The sequence below is a fragment of the Necator americanus genome, chromosome IV (assembly GCF_031761385.1).
Source record: "Necator americanus strain Aroian chromosome IV, whole genome shotgun sequence".
Lineage (NCBI taxonomy): Eukaryota > Metazoa > Nematoda > Chromadorea > Rhabditida > Ancylostomatidae > Necator > Necator americanus.
Window position 1 is genome coordinate 1,671,854 of NC_087374.1, and position 18,895 is coordinate 1,690,748.

The following is an 18,895-nucleotide window of genomic DNA, read 5'->3' on the forward strand; positions in this document are numbered from 1 at the left end:
TTCTAGTATTCTTAATACCCAATGTGCAAAAGTCGTGCATAGAACACCATAACATACGGTTATCATTCTTGACGATAAAAAGTGGGGTTATTGAATGAGTCAACAAACGAGAGATCCACTTGTTGAAGCGGTTGGGAAGGTAGTTGTGGACGAAATCCTGGTCCCAGTAGCGATTCCACATCGCCCTGATTGCTACAGCCATCCAAAGCAGATGAGGATAACATCGATGCAAGATCGTCACCGCTGCAATAAAAACAACACATGCGACATTTGAGTGGACTGTTATAATTACAAAACTTATTAACTTATTAACTTACATGTCCATTGATTGAATAGGCTGTATAACCTCTCCAGGAGACCAATCGAGTTTCGATTGTACTGAAAGTGGTGATGGTGAGTCGCCACCACTAAAAACCGATGCTGACGACGGCTTGCTGAAAATTACAACCATCATTAGCCGCAAAAACCCCTGTCATATAGCAGAAGAAGAAATCCAAATTACTTCGTCGTCTTCGCAACCATTACTATCTCTGACTGTATATAACCAGTAGGACTGTCGGGACCTCCACGATTTCTTTCTTCGCTGTCAAAATATCGCAACATTTCATCTTTATCCATATGGGGATACAAGTATCTGAAAGCAACAAACATAACAGAATAAGAAGAATTAGTCGTTTACGTTGCGACAACAAGTTATGTATCTATATCCGATTCTATATCCGAAAGAATAGCTCATTCTCATATCACGTTATTTTGATACAAATTTATAAGAACATGTACGGGCCCACTAGCAACTCAAGGACAACAATCAAAATTTGCAAAAAAAAAAAAAACAAACAAACGAGGAATACCTTGCACACTTGTTCAGAATAAAGATTCAAGCCCTTTGAAACCGAACGAACGGTCTAAAGTGGCCCGTAAAGTTCACGAACACCCAATGTGATGCATTGTTCACATAAAGGAATTGCCAAAATGTTTGGCACATCAAACTTGGTATCTACATCAACCTCTTCATGGTCAATATAGCCCTGTGCCTACCGTTATATGATCCGAGTAACCACTACTTAGAACGCGATGTTATTCGAACAATCGTGATACAAAAATATTACCTTCAAAATAAGACAGAAAATGAAACAAAATTGGATATGAAAAAATGAAAGCTCAATGGATATACCAGGAGGAAATGTTTAAATACTTACTTAATTTCTTTAAGCTGAGGACAACTTGCTATGCGTTGTGCTAATGAGAGCTGATCGAGATCCTTTATTGAAAACGGGGCAAGATGAAACGGAACTGTAATAACATGTTGATTAAAACTTTTGGAACCGCATTTGTATTATATTGGTACCTTTCTGGCCATCGTCATCTTCACAAACAAATCCTATACTAACAGCTCCAGTCTGAGTATCGCTGAATCGAAGAAGAAATGTCGGATGACTTGACAACATCATTGATTGTGATGCGTCCTGTTTCGATATGAAGCCTACCAACCAACCTAAATATACGTTTGAAGAATTTTTCAAATGATATGAACAGGTTGATGAGTCACTGTGCTACGAATAACTTACCTTCATCCCAAAACTTGAGCAGTTTCTGCTTTATGAGCTGCATAATTGAGAAAAACCACTCCCAAAACGAAAACGACACATCATCTCGCAGGTTTTGCTGAAATACACCCCAGTCAGACTAACGAAATGCCTGCCTAACTCTGGGTTATAGTGCCCCAAATACTCACAATACAAATTACCAAATGTTCGCTCACAAGGCGCCTGACAGCTCAGAAAATGAAAAAAATATAGCATAAGGCTTAGGAAAAAAAAGATTGCATTTTGCTTCGACTCCAAATGCCACTTTTTCTACTCCAATATTCTACAGCGCACAAAAAAGTACAATAATAAGAGTAAATGACGAGGTTAATAGAAGAGTAATCGCAGGCATCAATTAAAAAGAAAATTGTGAAGATGCAAAACAAAAATAGAGGGCAAATAAAGAAGCACGTGTCAAGTCAATTAAGTCTGACCTTCGCAAAACGATGAAATGTTATTGGCTTCTGGTCTGGCACATTTGGAAGGAGCAACTTTTCGGAGAGGTAGTTTAAATCAGTATCGGATAGTGGACGCCGAGCGCCAGTGAATAATCTGAACAACAATTTAAAAATTAATGCATGAATTAATAAATTCGAGGACGAACATACGTAAATTTGTGTCGAAGAACATGAGCAAGGTCCTTCCACGCTACTGCAGTAATATCCGTTGTTCCAGGAGAACGAGACTATAGATAATCAAAATAAATACAAGGAAATACAATATAAATACAACAAAGGAGAAGATAATCAAAATAAATACAATAATTAATAATATTTAAATATTTAGATAACCAACAATCAACTATGCTTACCACCGATGCAAAAGCCCGATGCCATATAATAGCGCCTTGAGCATCACAATCTTGTGAACCGTGAACGGTCACCATAAGAGGTAAAGAAAGAGTCCATACATCGAACTGTATCAAAGTAAACGTAATTGCGAAAAACTGAAGCTAACGTGTCCAGAAACAATGAGGAAAGAAACTAAAACTTACTTTTCCCAAATTTCCCAACTGAAACGGACTGATATGGAATAACAAAGCGTATTTTTGATCCGTAGCTGCTTGTGCGCTTACAGCACACTTCATATCTGCCGAAGCACCCTTCGGAGGAGGTTTGCGGTGAGCAATGCGAGTCAGCTTCTAAACATTTCAAAGGAAAACATGGTTAATTTTCTAAAAAAAGCTATGATCACAGAGTTCATTCTCACCGAGTTATTGAATTTCGCTACCATATGTCCTCTCTCATCCATCGTCATTTTCTCATAGTCGTTACTAATGCTACCAACAGTTTTTCTAAATAAAATGACGTTAATTAATCCATAGTAATATAGTTGCATCTTCAAAGTAATGTCATGAGAACAGCAAAGATATAAAAGAAACAAAAAACCACATGGACATGCAGCCAACAGGCAAGAGTTGTCTTATCATCGTAATTTTAACAGATTATTGAATTTCAACAGAACGCAGGCATATTCGGCAAGCGCCTTTCAAAGTAATGCTCCACACCAAAAAAAAATCGCAATAGAAGTATAACTTTACATAGAGAGCTAAAGCTAAAAATATCAAGTCTCTTCATAGCTTCCTTCACCACATCCGCCCAGAACATTTCTTCATGTCCAAGTGGACTTCTTCAGTTTTCCAGTGTTTGGGAGCAAATTCAGGGCAGCATGAGCAAGCCGATCTGATGGCCACCTTCTACTATGATCAAGAAAGCGAAGACGGTCTCCTGCGACCACTTTAGAGGGCGTGGGAAAACGTTGATGCTTTCTTGGTTTCATTCGCCACTACATCATATTCATTTTTGGGTAAAGTTCTACGTTATGATACCCCATTAGGTAAAAGTACCCAAGCATCCACCTAAGAAGCTTAAATTCCACGCAGTCTAGCTTCTCCATCACCGATGACGGCGCTGCTTATGTTCTAGATCTGTATATCATGATAGGGTGAATAGTGAGTAGGTAGAGTTGCAGCTTGACTCCGCTGGCGATGATGGTCGACTATGAGCACATCATTGAGGAATTATATGCTGAAATCGCACTAGTGCACCTTTGCTGAATGTCTTTCTCGTAGTTGCCATCGTTTTTCAGCATAGGGCCTAGAAAACAGAACTTGTCCACTAGTTCGATTGGTTGTTTGTTCACCTTGATACCCGTTCAGGGTCTTACATCTGCTTAGATTTATTAGGGTAAAGTCGTAAACCGTCGGTTGCAGTTAGTTTCGATACAAGGTCGACATGTTGCGGTTTGGCGATGCTCGAAGCAAATATAACTCATTACATCCAAACGGTGCAAGAACCACATCAACTAGTTCATTCCTCTACTGTTCTTCGCGTAACATCATCGACGGCAAAGTTGGACAAGAACGGTAAGTAAGTAATAAAAATACAATAAAATCCCGCATTGTACATAGATACGTAATGAAGTCTCGAAAACTATCCACAATTATCGAACAACTCATGTCAGTTTATGAGGTTACTATTTGAAAAGTATCATCTTTCCTTACGACCATTCTAATCACCATTGCGGGTTTTATTAGTTAATTCTGGTCGAGATCACAAGAGAATTTGTGAATCTATTTCATAAAAAAGACTGAAGTAAAAGCTTACATGTCTTTATGATTCATTTGTGTTGCGCTCAGCAGCTTGGCTTCTTCTTCGGCTATGATTTTAACTGTAACATTGGTATTTACAAGGTGTTGGCGGATTCCTAATTTGTCTCCGATGAGTAGACGCACCTAAACATACTTCTTAGCACTTACTTCGATTCTTAGCAATTATTTCACAAACATATACATAGATGAAACAAATATAAACAAATATGAAACTGATATTAAACATCACAGAGCAATTGTTGAATGCACATACTTAGAAAAATTACAGGGAATGTTGGTTGTTTAGCGAGAAAAGGTGGTCTGGGAGAAATATGGACAGAGGTACTGGACAACGAAAGTCATGGTTCTTTCTTTTAAGGTCCCAGCCAAGAAAAAAAGTAGTGGTTCGGTGAGTACATGACCCAAATAGAAATTCACATGATTTGAATTTTTACTCACTTCAGTGACAAACTTGTGTTGTGTCTTCAACACGGGTTCAGGCTGTACTGAGACCACAAAGCTTTGTGAAATCAACATAAACAGCAACTTAGTCAGCTGATCAGCAAGAGTTGTCAGATTTGAAGCGGTTGAATGGGCGTGGCTGTCATTGACTTGCGGACCTAAACAATCACCTCTGAGGTGGTTTCTGGAATTGGTTCTTTAGAGGGAAAAAAAACGATGCCTCTAGTAAGAAGATCCAAAGTCCAGCTAGCAAACATATGGAGCTGCCAATTTTGTTCAGCCAAGAATTCAAACCTGAACAAGAAATATGAGAATGAAAATCAGTAATCATTTCAAAATCAAAATTTCTCACTCCATCTGTATCTCATCTAGCATAACATCACGATTTTCAAAGGGCACTCCCACTTGCGCAAGTTTCTGCCGATTTTTCCAGTCAAAGAGGCGTTCACTTATCAACTGATTCTGGAAAAGTGATCATTGAAAGTTGCATAACTAAGTAGTGGAAGAAAAGTAGCAACAAGAATATAACTAATAAAATCACCTGTAATAAAGCCACAAAATTTGTTCCATCATTCAGTTTTTTAACAATTTCCTCTCTTTTCGTTGTCAACACAGAATATAATTGCGATGCCCTCCTCTGCATTTCTGTCATCGAATGTCGCGCCTAAAATAGCGTGTTTCAGGTTTACGGTATAGTGTTCGTATATAATTAGAAGACAAATTAGGACTACGTTTAACGTGTTATTGTGTTATTTATATCTCCCTGAAGCAAATTCTAGACTAATACGGCAAAAACTCGTGCACAAAATGAGTATTTTAGAGTTCCTTGAAACAAAGATGTATGGCAAATGCTTATTTTCTCAGAAACGAGTGCTCATCAGTCAAATCAATAATGAGAAGTTCGTGGAAAATTCCAACAACTTTGAATTATGATGTGCGCAAAATTGTCGCGAAGTTTCTAAGACTAGCAAATAAGTATCTACTGCACTAAGCGAAGCCTTTATTTCTTCTACAGCTGAAAGTGCACCGATGCTATGAAATTCCTTAGAAATGAGGGAAATTTAAATAGGGAATGTACATCGCAATCCTTTGCAATGATCTCAAAACGAAGCTGCGCAATTTCCAGCTCAGACGGAAACATGAGAGGTGGAGAGATCGCTATATTTTCCTTTCCGCGCCCACCTGCAACGTCTCATGAATACCTCACTATCCTTTTTTATAATACTGCACAACCAGGGAGATCACACCGCTATGAAAGGAGGCGAAGTTCACTAATTTTTAAATAGTGCTTCAAAATTGAGACCTCACATGGGTACCGTCCTTCCACTATGTGAGGTTGTGAATCGACACGCGACCATATTAAGAGAACTAATGAAAAGGTGGCACAAAAAACACAATGCGCAGAAGGAAGACTAAATAAAGGTACAGTTAAGGATAAAGTCTTTGGTGTGCCAATCCAACTAGGATCCGCCAACACGGTCACTTGAATTCAGAATCGCTGAGGGGCTTTAAAATGACTTGCGGAGGCCAGCTGATCTATCAAGTCAGTTAGTCCTCCCAGACAAGTCTGGTACTAATTTATCAGCCTCTGTGGAATGAAAACTTTGGTTGGCAATAGGACGGTTTCGAACCATCACTCGTGGAATCGAAAAAGAGAGAAAAAGAGTAAAAAAAAAACTAAAAAGAAACTCACATGTTGCAACTGATCTTGGCGATGTTCTCGTTCTAGTTGGGCTATAGCCTGCTGTATTCGGGATATTTCATTTAGATCATTAACGAATCTGCCCTTAAAAATGCAACAATTAAAATATAGTTGGGGTTTTTCATTCAAGTACTACTATTTAACTACGCGTACATAGAATTGTGATAATTGTTCTTAAAAGAGATTACGTAGTCTGTGTAGATTGCGCAAATGACCTTCCTCTGCATTTAGCATTGTATACATCTTTTATTTGTGGATTTAATTCTGGCAGATAGGTATTAATCTTCTCTCTTCGTCTAGACAATTATTTCGAAGATATAATATAAATAGATATGGCTACTCAAACAGGTGCTAAGGGTGCTCTAATCCAAGAGTAAAACATCCCAAAACCACATCTTTCTGTCACACGGAAACTGCTCACTACGGCTATAAACATTCCAATACAGACAAATTTCACAGTAATTGAAGAAACCTGCTATTGTAGCCGCAAATTCAAATCATGCCCATAAGAGAAGAAATAATGTGTGAAATACCTGCAGATCTTTGTTCTCCTCCCAAAGATTATGCGTCTCTTTTGTGGCGTTTGCCAAACCCGTCCGCAGCTCGTCCACCGAACAGTGTGTCATGTACCGTTCAAATCTGACTGGAACGATGATTTTAATTGAGCGAACAGAAAAGAGTTGTTGACAAACAACGATGGTTGTTCTGATCAATTCAGAAATAACACAGAAACTATTGGTAAAGACCAATAAGCAAATATGAAATGAGAACGATAAGAAGTTTGCTAATGAACGAGAATGAGTCTCAGCAGATTTGCAAATGCAGCGCGCATAGACAGAGAAGCATGTATATTTGACTGTATCAAGATGATCAGCAGATACTTCCTTCTCCAAATTTCCCATTCTAGGAATAAAAATCCAAAAAAAAAAAACAAAGAACAACTCATCTGAATACTACATCATTATGCGTTCCTGTCAATATTTTGCAGAAACACTCCAAAGCTAGCACAAGGCGATTCAAATCGCTAGAATTTATAACCATTTATAACCCAATTAAAGGAAAAGTAGCTCATATGTAAGGATGCACTGAAACAATCTGCTTAGAGATGATTCACACAAACAACGGTGACGATTTGTAAATTATTTTGGGTTCGACTTGACATTAAAGAACTAACCTAGGCCTTTCAACACTGGTGACATTATAAGCTTACATTTTGCACTTGATTGACGTGGTATATAGGCGCATTTATAGGTCTGGTTGAAATATAAGCAAGGGAATCCAGTGAACCAGTAGAAGTAGTTCTCAAAAGTGGTTACTAATAGTAAGCATTTAACAGGAAGGATAGATAACTTCCTGCTGGCATTCAGTGGGTATAGACGATCAAAACGACCTGAAGCTCCGTGCAGTTGCGGATTACGCAATTGCACCAATATTTATAATACACAGGGAAGGTGTATTCGAAATCATCGCGGGCGTTAAATGTCCATTCCACAAGCCACGTGCAGCTGTCTGGTTGAACCAGTGGGCAGAATCTCGATCAATCTCGAGCAATCTTCCAGAAGTTTTCCGAAGAAACAGTAGGCGCAACTACGTAAGGAATTATTGGAGGACTTCTACATAAAGGTTGTTATTGTCACCGTCAGCGGCATTATGTTTCTAACCAGCAGTTATGATGCGAAGAGATGGTCTCTGGTGCAACATAAATATCGTCCTCCTCAAACCCATGTGGTTTGATCGTTATAGTTAGTAAGAAACACGGCTATAGTAAATGCTATTCGGAATATATTGACTATGAAATATATTGACTGAACGTATTGATTTTAAAAGATCTCTTTGGGAGCTGACTCATAAGGAAGTTAGAAACTCGAAAAAACTAAAAAAAAATCCTAACATTTTACCACACGACTGATTCTTACGATCACTACAAAACTCATGTGAACTTTGAATTCCCTCACATAGACAAGAACTAAGGGAAATAATGGAGAGAGAGGGAAAGATTTGAAATCTGATGACAACAACAACTGCGTTTTCTCTGTCTAAAAGACATTTCCTCTGTCCTCTACTCTGTTCCAATCAAACGCACATCGTGGTCATCCGGGAGAACTTAGTTATCAAGGCTTGCACTTAGTGCTTCCATATATAAAAGCTGTACGGCCATTTCAGGACCTCTCTATGTTAATAGTATGGTTGGTGGTAAGTGAATGGGATACGATTGAATAACATAAAATATGCGATGAATAGCAAACAAATAAAGATTGATGAGATCTCTAAGAAGTTGCGAACATTCAATTGAAGGCAGAGTTCCGAGAAATTTTCGAGGATGGGAAACTTCTACTAGTAGGTAGGAAAAAGGGTGTAACACAGAAGCATAACGGTAAAAACGCATCATTCGCTCATTTTAAGGAAATATTTTGTTGGATATATTTTTGCAGGCATTGTCTAGACTGATGGCAAGTGATCTAAAACTTTTCTACGAAAACTTTTCTCACGAACATTTTCGTGAACCCTTCGTTTAAAAGTCCTTACATGTCTTTGTTAAGTAGTCAAAATGCATACTTTCTTCATTCCTCCACAAGAAACACGAACGAGCAGTAGTTCTTCAGAAGCATAGCAGAACCAATGCTCTGTTGTAACGGCAAATAATAAATAATAGAATAAATATAAATAAATAATAAAATAAATATGACAGCCAGCGCTTAAGGTACGTACCCGATCGCTGAGATAAGCAATCGTTCCTAAGTCCTTTTCACTCGGCGTAACTAACAGTATTTTTGCACTCAGCCTACCCTACTTCGCTGGCTTCAACACAAGAGTATAAGAAATGCAACACTGTTATAGCGAAAAGTAATGCAATATAATACAATGTTTAGTTTCTTTTCAATTCTTACCTCCTCTAAAAATACCGTGCAGTCCTTACAGCATTAACTCTTCAATGTAGTATTTTCCGCATAATTTCATTTTTTTAGGCAAACTAGTATTTTTTTCTGCTTGCTTACCATTAATTTTTTCTAGTAGCGATCGGTTGCTGACATATGCACGGGTTTCGAAATTACACATGATATACTAGGATTTCTTCGGTTATAGTTGGCTCCAAACAGAAAAATTGCACTACTGTAGTAATTAGCTGAATCTCATTTTTACATGACTACAATGACGCTAGTGTTAAAGTACTTTCTAAAATGGCAATGAATATGTCGTCAAAGGGAAGTGACCGCAAAAAATGTTAGGTTAGAAGAACTGAACAACAACTGAATAATATCAGGTAAGAACAAAAAGGCAAAGTAGAGAACGGAAGGATAGGAAGAAAGTTACAAACTGCGTCATTTGATTCAAAAGAACGAATATAAACTAAGTGAATGAAAAAATGAAAGCTCTGAGTTGTTCTGTAAGCAAGAACGACAAAAACAGTGGTGACTAGAACATCAGTTTATTTCGCTGCGAAAGATGTGGCGCACTAGAACTTGGTTACGAAGTAGACATCTGAAACGAAGATCCACCCATTGCACCTTTTCAAAGAAATCAATTTATTTGGTGCAGTTTCTAGAACTTGAACAATTTCGAAAGAAATATTGTTACTGACACCATCGGAAGTTCTGAAGCAAAAAAAAGAAAAGAAAAGAAAGGTTGAGCAGCAATGCTCACTTTTCCTAAAAACCATGAAGTTCAAAAATCAGCAAAACACAAGTGAACATGCGAAGTCAGACATGCTGGCAGCAACAGCATCGATAGTGCGCGCCTCGTTAATGAGTGCATGTATTAGACGCAGAAGACATGAGGTTGAAAACATCCTCGTTTGTTAATTTAGCTAATTGTGATGCTAAAGCTATGACACAAGCAAAATATCTCGCAAATTTTCAAAGAAATCATTGTATTGGACTAGGTGCCGCCCTGCAGAACCTTACACGTTAATGAAGCATCGGAAAGGCATATCAAATAGAGGGCACAAATACTTCACTTAGCATAACTAATTCAATAAGGCACGACTGACGTATATATTGAGTCAGGTTCGGGAATATGCTAAATACTCTGTTTTTCCTTGGTAAAAGCAAAATTGGATTATCTTCACTAACACTATACTCTGGGCATAAAAATAAAGAATAAAAACGAATGAAAGGTAGTATGTCACGAAATTGACGATGTTGGGTCTCTGTTTTGATCTCACAAATATGAGATCGGGCTCAATTCTCCCTCATCGTCATAAAAAGGTGTGGGAACCGCCCTAGTTCGTACGAGGAATCGTTGGAACTTGCCACCATTATACACGCCTAGGTCCCCTCACCTGCCTATTCATCCTTCTTACTTGAATAGACTGTTGCGGAGATCCTGTTGATTGTCGGCCGCTCGCTCGTAGACGCGGCGCATTCTAATGTCCCTCGCAGGAACTAAGGCTGCTTCCCACGCCATTTTTCAACACGAATAAGAGAAATCAAGCGTAGCCACGCTCATACAGTTAATCCACACGCTGAAATCTATAGTGTCCACAGAGATCCCTCTAAGCTCGTCTAGAAAAAAAATGAACGAATACCAGAAGAAATAAAGCGAACTAATAATTGAACTGAGGGCACTTGAAAAGCCAGTTTCCATCCGAAATTTCACTAAGAAAAGGCAACAAGGCTTTCCAAAATTGAGGTGAAACGACTACAGCTACTTCTTATAAAATGTATAAAAAATGTTCTAAAAAAATGAGCAACAGCAAAAAACGCATTTCAAGTAATGAGTACAAGTTCGTCTAGTTATATGTCTATAGCATTATTACACTATATATATATATATATATATATATATATATATATATATATATATATATATATATATATATATATATATATATATATATATATATATAGTAAAACATATGGAAAAAATATTTGAGAAAGACATTTAAAAAACACATGAAAAAAGCAGCATCGAGAAGTCTTTTCTTTTTTTTTTTTATTAATTTCGCATAAAATCGCTAATGTAATTAGAAATGTGTAGCAGCAAGTTCCATATCCGATTCCCAGACAAAGAAAAAGAAAAAGGAAAAAACCACATAAAACTTAAAATAGATTTCAGATCAAAGCCTTCTGGTGATGTTAGCTATCGATTGATTAGCCATTAAGATTCGTAAACTTCTGCGAAGAAGTCACCTCCTTTGCCAGTAAGACACAGTCGAGTCAAAACGACCTAAAGCTCGGCGGCCGAGCTCTACGCACCAGTTCGCAGCTAGCGGTTCGCCTTAGCAAGTCAATTTGAGGGTACACGTGCGTTCATAAGAATTTCAAAAGATTCTAAATGATGCCTTAGATGCGGACAATTCTAATAGATGAGCCCGTGAATTCTAGCTCTTATCAGTCTCCTGCGATAGGCATCTATCCGGGAACTGCAAAATATACCAGAAACCAATGACTGGGGCCATCAGCAGTCGTAGACTTGCAATTGACTCTTGAAACTACCGCGCAAATTAGTCCGCAAATTATTCCGCACCTCGAAAGATGTGGACCGCCTGATCTTGGATCTTCAAGTGATCGTAATCTCTTGCGAGGCACTATCAGAGTCATCGTTACGGTAACCCGCAATTTTGCACACAGAATTGGCTATCGCAAAACAGTGATACCCAAACTTCTGGTGTTTTTTTTTTTTCTTCACAATCTCCAATAGTTTAGGACAGTATTCGTTTGGCTTCAATCTTCAAGAAATGACTACTGCGAAACGGTGACACCTAAATTTTTGGTGTTTTTTTTCTTCATAATCTCTAATAGTTCAGGACAATATTCATTTGGCTTCAATTTTCAAGAAATGGATGGCGAAGCACCGGCAAATTTGCTTTTGTAACGCGATTTTTCAATGTATACTTCTTGGGCAAGACTTTGACCCATTTCAGCTGAGTTTGATACATCCTTCGCTGATCGTGGCTACCTGTGGAGAACTACGAAATGTTCCAACTGCGGACAAATGTTCGGATTGTACCGACGCTTTCAACTCGGCCTAGAGATGCGAAAGGTAGAATGAAGTTAGAGTGCAAAAAGGGAGATTGCCTACGGGCAGATGTTCCGATCAAGACTGGATCAACCGTAAGGAACTGCAAGGACAAGTTCTTTGAAACGTTGGTTTGTTCCTATAAGCAGCTATTCCTCTATTTTCTATTTCCTCATAGTCTATTTCCTATTTTCTATTTTATTTTCTCCATCAACGGCATGGGGACCGTCAAAACGCATGGAAGTGTTGTCAAGTCGATCCTGCTACAATCTCACAATGGAATAAGTGTTTCCGAGACATCATCGTAGAATCACTCAAAGAGAATGATAATCTACATAGAATTGGAGGCTCCAATACTATTGTGCAAGTCGATGAGGACACATCTACTTACTCTTTATTTTACTTATTCATAAAACATCATGTTCATTCATAAAACGGTTAACCACGTCGACACGGAAAAGTGGAGTACAGTTTTCCGTGTCGGCGAAGTTCTTATAGTGGTTAACTCAAGCTCAAAGAATCGTATCTACATGATCTCATATTAAGCGCACAATCAAGAGAAAAAACGGATCGGAAGGAATACCCTGAGGTAACCGCTTCCTTGAAGCAATGTGGAAATGGCAGCGCAACAAAAGAGCTGCACTCTACCTCATTCGAAAAGAAATCGCCAAACGATATCCTCTTATGGATTTCCCGGTTGGTTTTTTCCACATTTCTCTTTGCTTTTCATCATTGAAAAATAAAATTACATGACATTACATTACACTTACATTTTGTGTGCAAAATTCCCGGTTGCCGTATCCTCCTCAGAAATATGGCACCCCTTACCATATTAGTCGAAAAACCAAACAAAAAACCGACTGTTTCAATGATAAAATGAAACCCGTAGTGGATCCTATCACTTACACGAGCGTAAAAAAGTAGATTTGCCGGATAATCTCTAATCTACTTTATTCCTTACTTTTATTTCATCAATATTAATGTGAAGAGTTCGCTCGCCGGAAGAACTTCTGGCTTCGTGCGCTCCTGAAGCCGATGATTACTGGATTTGTAGAGAGTGTTACGCGTTTTTCTAATGGATATGTCCCGCTACCTATTAGTTGAAAGATTTCGACACGGAAAATCCTCGGTACTGTTGCTAGTTTAAAGGGCCGATAGACGCAACGATCAGTGTACCACACCAAATTGTTACAATGCAGTCCTTATAGCATTTCACTATGTCTGCACACTGAATAAGAAAATACACTCTTTAGATAATAGAAACATCAGAAAGAAATTACCGCCGAAATATGCATGATTACTTAGTCACACGGCGAAATCCTACATACGCGCATCATTTGAATTTTAAAAGTTCATTACGCTACTGATTGTCTGCACGTTCTCCATTCGTCTTGCTTGTGGTAGAAAAAACCGTTACATGACGAAATCGCAAGGAAACGAAGATGCCTCAATTCCTTTCGAATTAGTAACAAGGCACACAATGTCTGTACTTGACGAAGACTTAAAACAACAAAAAAATCGGCCAACAAGACTGCGAATATTGAGATTTGTGGACTTAGAAGTTAAAATTAGAGCTCTTTTAAGTTCCCAATTCTTAGTCTTTAGTATAAAACATTCACCACATTAATTTATCCCATTTTTTGTTGCTGCGAAAAGAAAGAAACAGAGCGAGGATAACAAATAAAAGGTTCTGTTTCTATTAAGTACTTACTCTATATTCTCAAAGTCAAAAAAGTCAAAAGGCTTCCATGATAGTGCATTTCTACGAGTGAGAGAAATGGTAAGAAGATTTGAAGGTAATCCTAACATTATCCACACAACGTCAATAGAAGTCAATGACAAAAACAAGAAAAAAAAAGTATGCAATGCAATAACAATGTGAGGACTGCCACAAAAACCTCAACGAACAGCAAAGTAAAAGGAAGAAAAAAGAAGACTTTTATACAACAAGAACCATCAACAAATATCTGTTAAATAAACAACAGTGCAACATCAAAATAATCAAGTTTTCCAAAATGCGGTCATTCACTGCTAGCTCCCGAACATATACAGTTTCGAATAAGATATTCTCAAACTTACCCAAATCATCAGAATACATCTTAATCACATCTTGAACAAATACTATATCAACACCGTAACAAGTGCGACAACAATTTTCTTATATTGTGAGTTAATGATAATCACCTATTTGCATGAACATCGACCGTAGACCAGGGTTGCTAGGTGACGAAGAGGGCACATGGCAGACTTGAGTGAACATAACGGTATGAGACGACAATAACAGTCGGAATAAATCACAGTCTCAGACTCATATAGTAAAATCCAACCTGTTGGGTTGGGAAACAAATTTAGAACTACCAAAAATAAAAAATCACACTGAAGTGGAGGACCTGATTTTTTATCATTACCCTGGCATTTTTCATACTTCACTGAGAAATTTCATCACAACACTTTTCTTAAAGAATACATATGTTAAACCAATTTCTTCCTTATTATGGGTTTCGGAATCAAATAGAAACCAAAAATAACGATAGCGCTAAACAGTAACACCAAACAGCTTGTCTTCGTGAAGAGTGATTTGAGCGGCAAGAACACTACAAGGAAGTTAGAAATATAGTCAGCTTAAAACGAGTCGTATCGGGGTGAGGTCATCGGTGACAGTGTACACTGGTCCCTCGCCACAGAACGCGACACAGAGTTTTTTTCTTCTTGTTATGCATTCGTTTCCATCAAAACAGTTTGTGTATAAGTCCGTTCCCTAATCTTTTAGTATTAACCAGTACCTTTTCTACTAGTTCTAACGTTTGTTTTGCTCGTAGGGTATCCCAAAGATCTATGAGTAGTGGCTTAGTTTCTATTCCATTTATTGAGTAATTGTGCATGATTAGCAGTCGTAGTTGAATAGCTTTTTCTGATGCCAGGAAAGCTCTTCAAATACTTTAGATTGAATAAATTTGATTTCTACCCCACCTCTAGTGTAATCGCGCATAATTATCGCTCTCTTTAGTTGATCTTCGGACTTCACTATGCCTACCATTATAAAGTATGCTAGTAATGCTGAAGTTACAAGAACAAATAGAGGAGAAATCCAATCCCTACAAGCTAGAAGCTCGAGGCGCTCAACAGCAAACGATAAAACTAATGAAAGAAGGATTTGCCAAGGAAAACATGAAGGACAAGTTGAGGAGTCCTGGAAGTTAGTACAGCCTTGTGGAGATTAGCTAAAACACGCCTACACACCCGGACACAACGTTTTACTCCGACCGTACATGTCGTAGTTTTTTTTTTTGTTTGCTATCTGTATCAAACACAACATCCAGTAAAAATGCTTTCTCTAGGCAACGTTCGCTGCGTACAGTGATAGAAAAATGTTCCAGTTTCGAAGCACATAACAAAAAAATATGGATCATAACTCACGAAATTAGGTTGAAAATGTTTAAAGGACATCCCAGGTCTTATTTTATCTAACTGACTGAGTAATGCTAGAACCTAGCCAGTGAGTAACCCTTACATTCCAAAAAAGAGGAAAACGTTGCAACAGAGAGAGAAAGTTGGCATATGAAGAGTGTGCGTCTGTACGCATTTCTCAAATCCACTCATCCAGAATCTCCCAAGCGCAAAAAGAAACAAGAAGTTTGTAAGGATATACGTTAATATGTCTTCATATTTTCGGTCTTTAAGCAAAAGAAGATAAATTCGCAGTTTAGTTTCAGATGCACTTGGTTAGATACCTACCACTCTGCAAATGAAAAAGTCACCGCTACAAAACATCATCCAATGGTCTTGCTCAACGCTAATATCGAGGTAAATGCTGAATACGACTAGCAAATAACATTATTTCTTGAGTATTGTAGTCCACCCATCGTCATCAGTGATCATTCGAGGTTGTCGTTCCTTTCTGGGTTCTTCCTTAGCTTGATCTTCTAAACGAGGTTTTTTTTTTGCATTTCTAATACGTGTCACAATCGACCAAAAATAAGTGAAAAGAAATTGGACAGGAAAAAACATCTTATCTAGTCAAGTTCGCCTTCAGAGACACAAACTGTGGGGTATCTACCATGAAAGTGCGCGAATTAGATAAAATCTAAGCGCATATAGAAATATTGAAATATTGAAGCAGCAGAGAAGAAACAACTCATAATACGGTTAAAATGGACATAACCACCACAAGGGGCGGGTGTAGCAAAGTCGGTAAGAGGTTCCGCTGTCTACACGATCGATCGGAGGTTCAAATCCGCCCTGGTGCTGACAGAGCCCTTCATCCCTGTGGGGTCAATAAATTGATACCAGACTTATTTGGGAGGATAAAAAGACTGACATGACACATAGCCCCCGCAAGTCTTTTTATAGGCCAGTTACACGTTCGTAAACCTCAAACTATTCTGAGCTGAAGTGAGTGTGAGGGCGCATCCCGAGCGGATTGATTAACGCCAGACACTTTACTATTTATGTTTTATTAACCACCACAAGGGAGGTATCGGAAAGACTCCGACGAACAGTTCGACAGGTAATTTTCTTATAAACCTCATCTCGTATAGTTGTAGTAAGATGTAACAGAAATTATACTGGTAAAAAACATAAGATTTACCCTTTAAAAACATTAGTTTCCATGAATTGGACTGTTGCCTCATTTTCTGTATAAGTTTGCTTAGTTAGCGTTATTAAAGACTGATTTTAATTTTGGGAATTCACTATGCTTACGATTACAAAAGAAAAAGTCAAAGACGTTTATGGTCCAATTTGGTTAGAAAAGGAAGAATTTAGTGCGCACGCTTCCATTTCAAAATCATCCAGGCGCTTTGAAAGCAGAAAAAAGACAAAACTATTAAAAAAAAAAAGTACTTCGCTACAACTACATACGTATATAATCCTATTCATGGATTCTTCAACGGAAAAGAGACGATAAAATGTGAAAAACAAGAGAAAAAAGGCTCCAAGGAGGTTGTTGTGGATGCACTGCACGTCTCCAGGGAGGGCGCGATGTGCTATACCCAACAAACACGTTTCACGATTAAAATAAATAAATAGCAAAACAACATTACCTGTCCCAATTTCTTCATCTTCTGATATGTCATCCATCTCCATCTCTTCACTATCATCACGCACACGTTGGCTCTGCTTGTTAGCCTGAGAATTGTCCGCATTACATCTAGGAATCAAATAGTCAGCACTGCTTTTACCTCTAGCACGCTCTCCACGGGTGGAAGAGCACTGATTAGTTGACTCAATCGTTCACGATCGTTGTGTTTCATATATCTACAATATAGGAATAACCAAGAAACTCGTAATTGAAACAAGGAAATAAACAAAGGTACCCAAAAGCTTCAATTAGAATCAATGAGGTTGGATACACGCTCTCGTCCTCAAGAATAAGGTTGAACTCGGTATAGAGAACATTGTTCAACCAATCTTCCAAATCTTCAGCTTTCAGTGCTCTTGTCGTGAAAATATATTCAGTTAATACATCTTTGAACCACTGAAAGCATTGTTATTGTAGCAAGCAAATTCCAATACAGTAATTAATATAAGTACTTTATGGAAATTTCACTTCAGAAAACTCGTATTTCAGAAACGACCACTGAGCTCCTAGTAGAAACTTCTATTCTCATGTAAAATTTTGTTGCGTTGGTGTTCTAAGTAGCAGGAACAAAATATAGGAACGAGGACGAGAAAACATCTCAAAAAACAAGGGGTCTGGTATTTTCTCTTTCCAGTACCATCATAGTTGCAGTGGGTGCACTATATGGATTAAGAAACGGAAAATGAAGTCATTTGGAGTGGATGAATGTTATACTGCCTAAACAGTTGGGTTTCACTGCTCAGAACTGATAAAATAGCCTTCTCAAAACAGTTTAGCTAAAAACAAAAGCGAAAAGCGACTTATTGTGATATTTCTCTTCTCGTTCATATGTGCTGGCATGCCAGTGAATGGAATAACCAGAATGCAGTGTCACACTTCAATTTGCGCATTTTTATTTGTACGCTACTATGCTATCTATCCTGCCGTGTGCTGAGCCCAGATAAAGACTTTTATTTTCTAAAGAAAGAAGATAGAGAAAACTAAGAATTAGAAAATCTGAAGTTTCAACGGGTTTGATAATATGAAAAACTGTGAGCTTGATCCTACGATCTTACGAAAATTATTTATTCAGTCGGGAAAGCATGAAGTAGACAGAAGTCAAATCAAAGATCATACGCGTACCAATGATTTAAATCTGAAGTGAAGGAAAAAGAGTGGTAACGGGTTCCAGCACTTAGTTAACTACTTTTTGGGTCCAATATCACAACTATGATAATAACTGGAAAGAAGAAATACTGATTTTCGGAGCAGTGTGATGAAACTGTGGATTTCGTTCTCTGATTCAGTGAACCATTGACAGCAACTCAGAAAAAGGAAAAGAGGAAGTAGCGGAGAGAATAAAAAGAATTTAAAGAGTAATACGTGTTGGAAGTGCATCGTACCTCATCTTTTGCTAATGTCTCAGGCCCTCCTGAATTAAAATCAACTCCTAACTGATAACCACCCCAAGAGGCGATTATCCGTTGAACGACACTTCGCCACTCATCAGGATTTATTGCTGCTGTCATTTGGAACTC

General features: G+C 38.1%; 4 protein-coding genes across 5 annotated transcripts; 2 read left to right on the top strand and 2 right to left on the bottom strand.

The window, feature by feature from the left end:
* Positions 1 to 62: 62 nt before the first annotated feature.
* Positions 63 to 6,966, bottom strand: RB195_000148 (uncharacterized protein; the record flags this gene model as incomplete). Its single annotated transcript, XM_064196322.1, has 18 exons — positions 63 to 243; positions 318 to 434; positions 503 to 634; positions 1,200 to 1,293; positions 1,349 to 1,495; positions 1,569 to 1,665; positions 2,021 to 2,138; positions 2,195 to 2,271; positions 2,398 to 2,502; positions 2,581 to 2,727; positions 2,796 to 2,880; positions 4,193 to 4,320; positions 4,636 to 4,796; positions 4,859 to 4,932; positions 4,991 to 5,100; positions 5,180 to 5,302; positions 6,332 to 6,424; positions 6,874 to 6,966. 18 exons carry the CDS (start codon positions 6,964 to 6,966, stop codon positions 63 to 65), a joined length of 2,082 nt encoding a protein of 693 aa, XP_064052203.1.
* A 1,546-nt stretch (positions 6,967 to 8,512) lies between these two features.
* Positions 8,513 to 12,311, top strand: RB195_000149 (uncharacterized protein; the record flags this gene model as incomplete). The annotated part of the gene is made up of 2 exons (XM_064196323.1): positions 8,513 to 8,533; positions 12,087 to 12,311. 2 exons carry the CDS (start codon positions 8,513 to 8,515, stop codon positions 12,309 to 12,311), a joined length of 246 nt encoding a protein of 81 aa, XP_064052204.1.
* On the top strand, positions 12,018 to 16,123 carry RB195_000150 (uncharacterized protein; the record flags this gene model as incomplete). Of its 2 annotated transcripts, none has more annotated exons than XM_064196324.1 (6): positions 12,018 to 12,034; positions 12,087 to 12,150; positions 12,204 to 12,276; positions 12,553 to 12,661; positions 12,845 to 12,994; positions 16,006 to 16,123. In XM_064196324.1, the coding sequence occupies 6 exons, from the start codon at positions 12,018 to 12,020 to the stop codon at positions 16,121 to 16,123; spliced, it is 531 nt and encodes a 176-aa protein (XP_064052205.1). The 2 variants fall into 2 exon arrangements, with proteins under 2 accessions (XP_064052205.1, XP_064052206.1); XM_064196325.1 differs by having other exon boundaries at positions 16,012 to 16,123.
* Positions 16,124 to 16,132: 9 nt separating this feature from the next.
* RB195_000151 (uncharacterized protein) lies at positions 16,133 to 18,886 on the bottom strand (the record flags this gene model as incomplete). Its single annotated transcript, XM_013447185.2, has 5 exons — positions 16,133 to 16,221; positions 17,341 to 17,425; positions 17,479 to 17,554; positions 17,614 to 17,774; positions 18,761 to 18,886. 5 exons carry the CDS (start codon positions 18,884 to 18,886, stop codon positions 16,133 to 16,135), a joined length of 537 nt encoding a protein of 178 aa, XP_013302639.2.
* Positions 18,887 to 18,895: the final 9 nt, after the last annotated feature.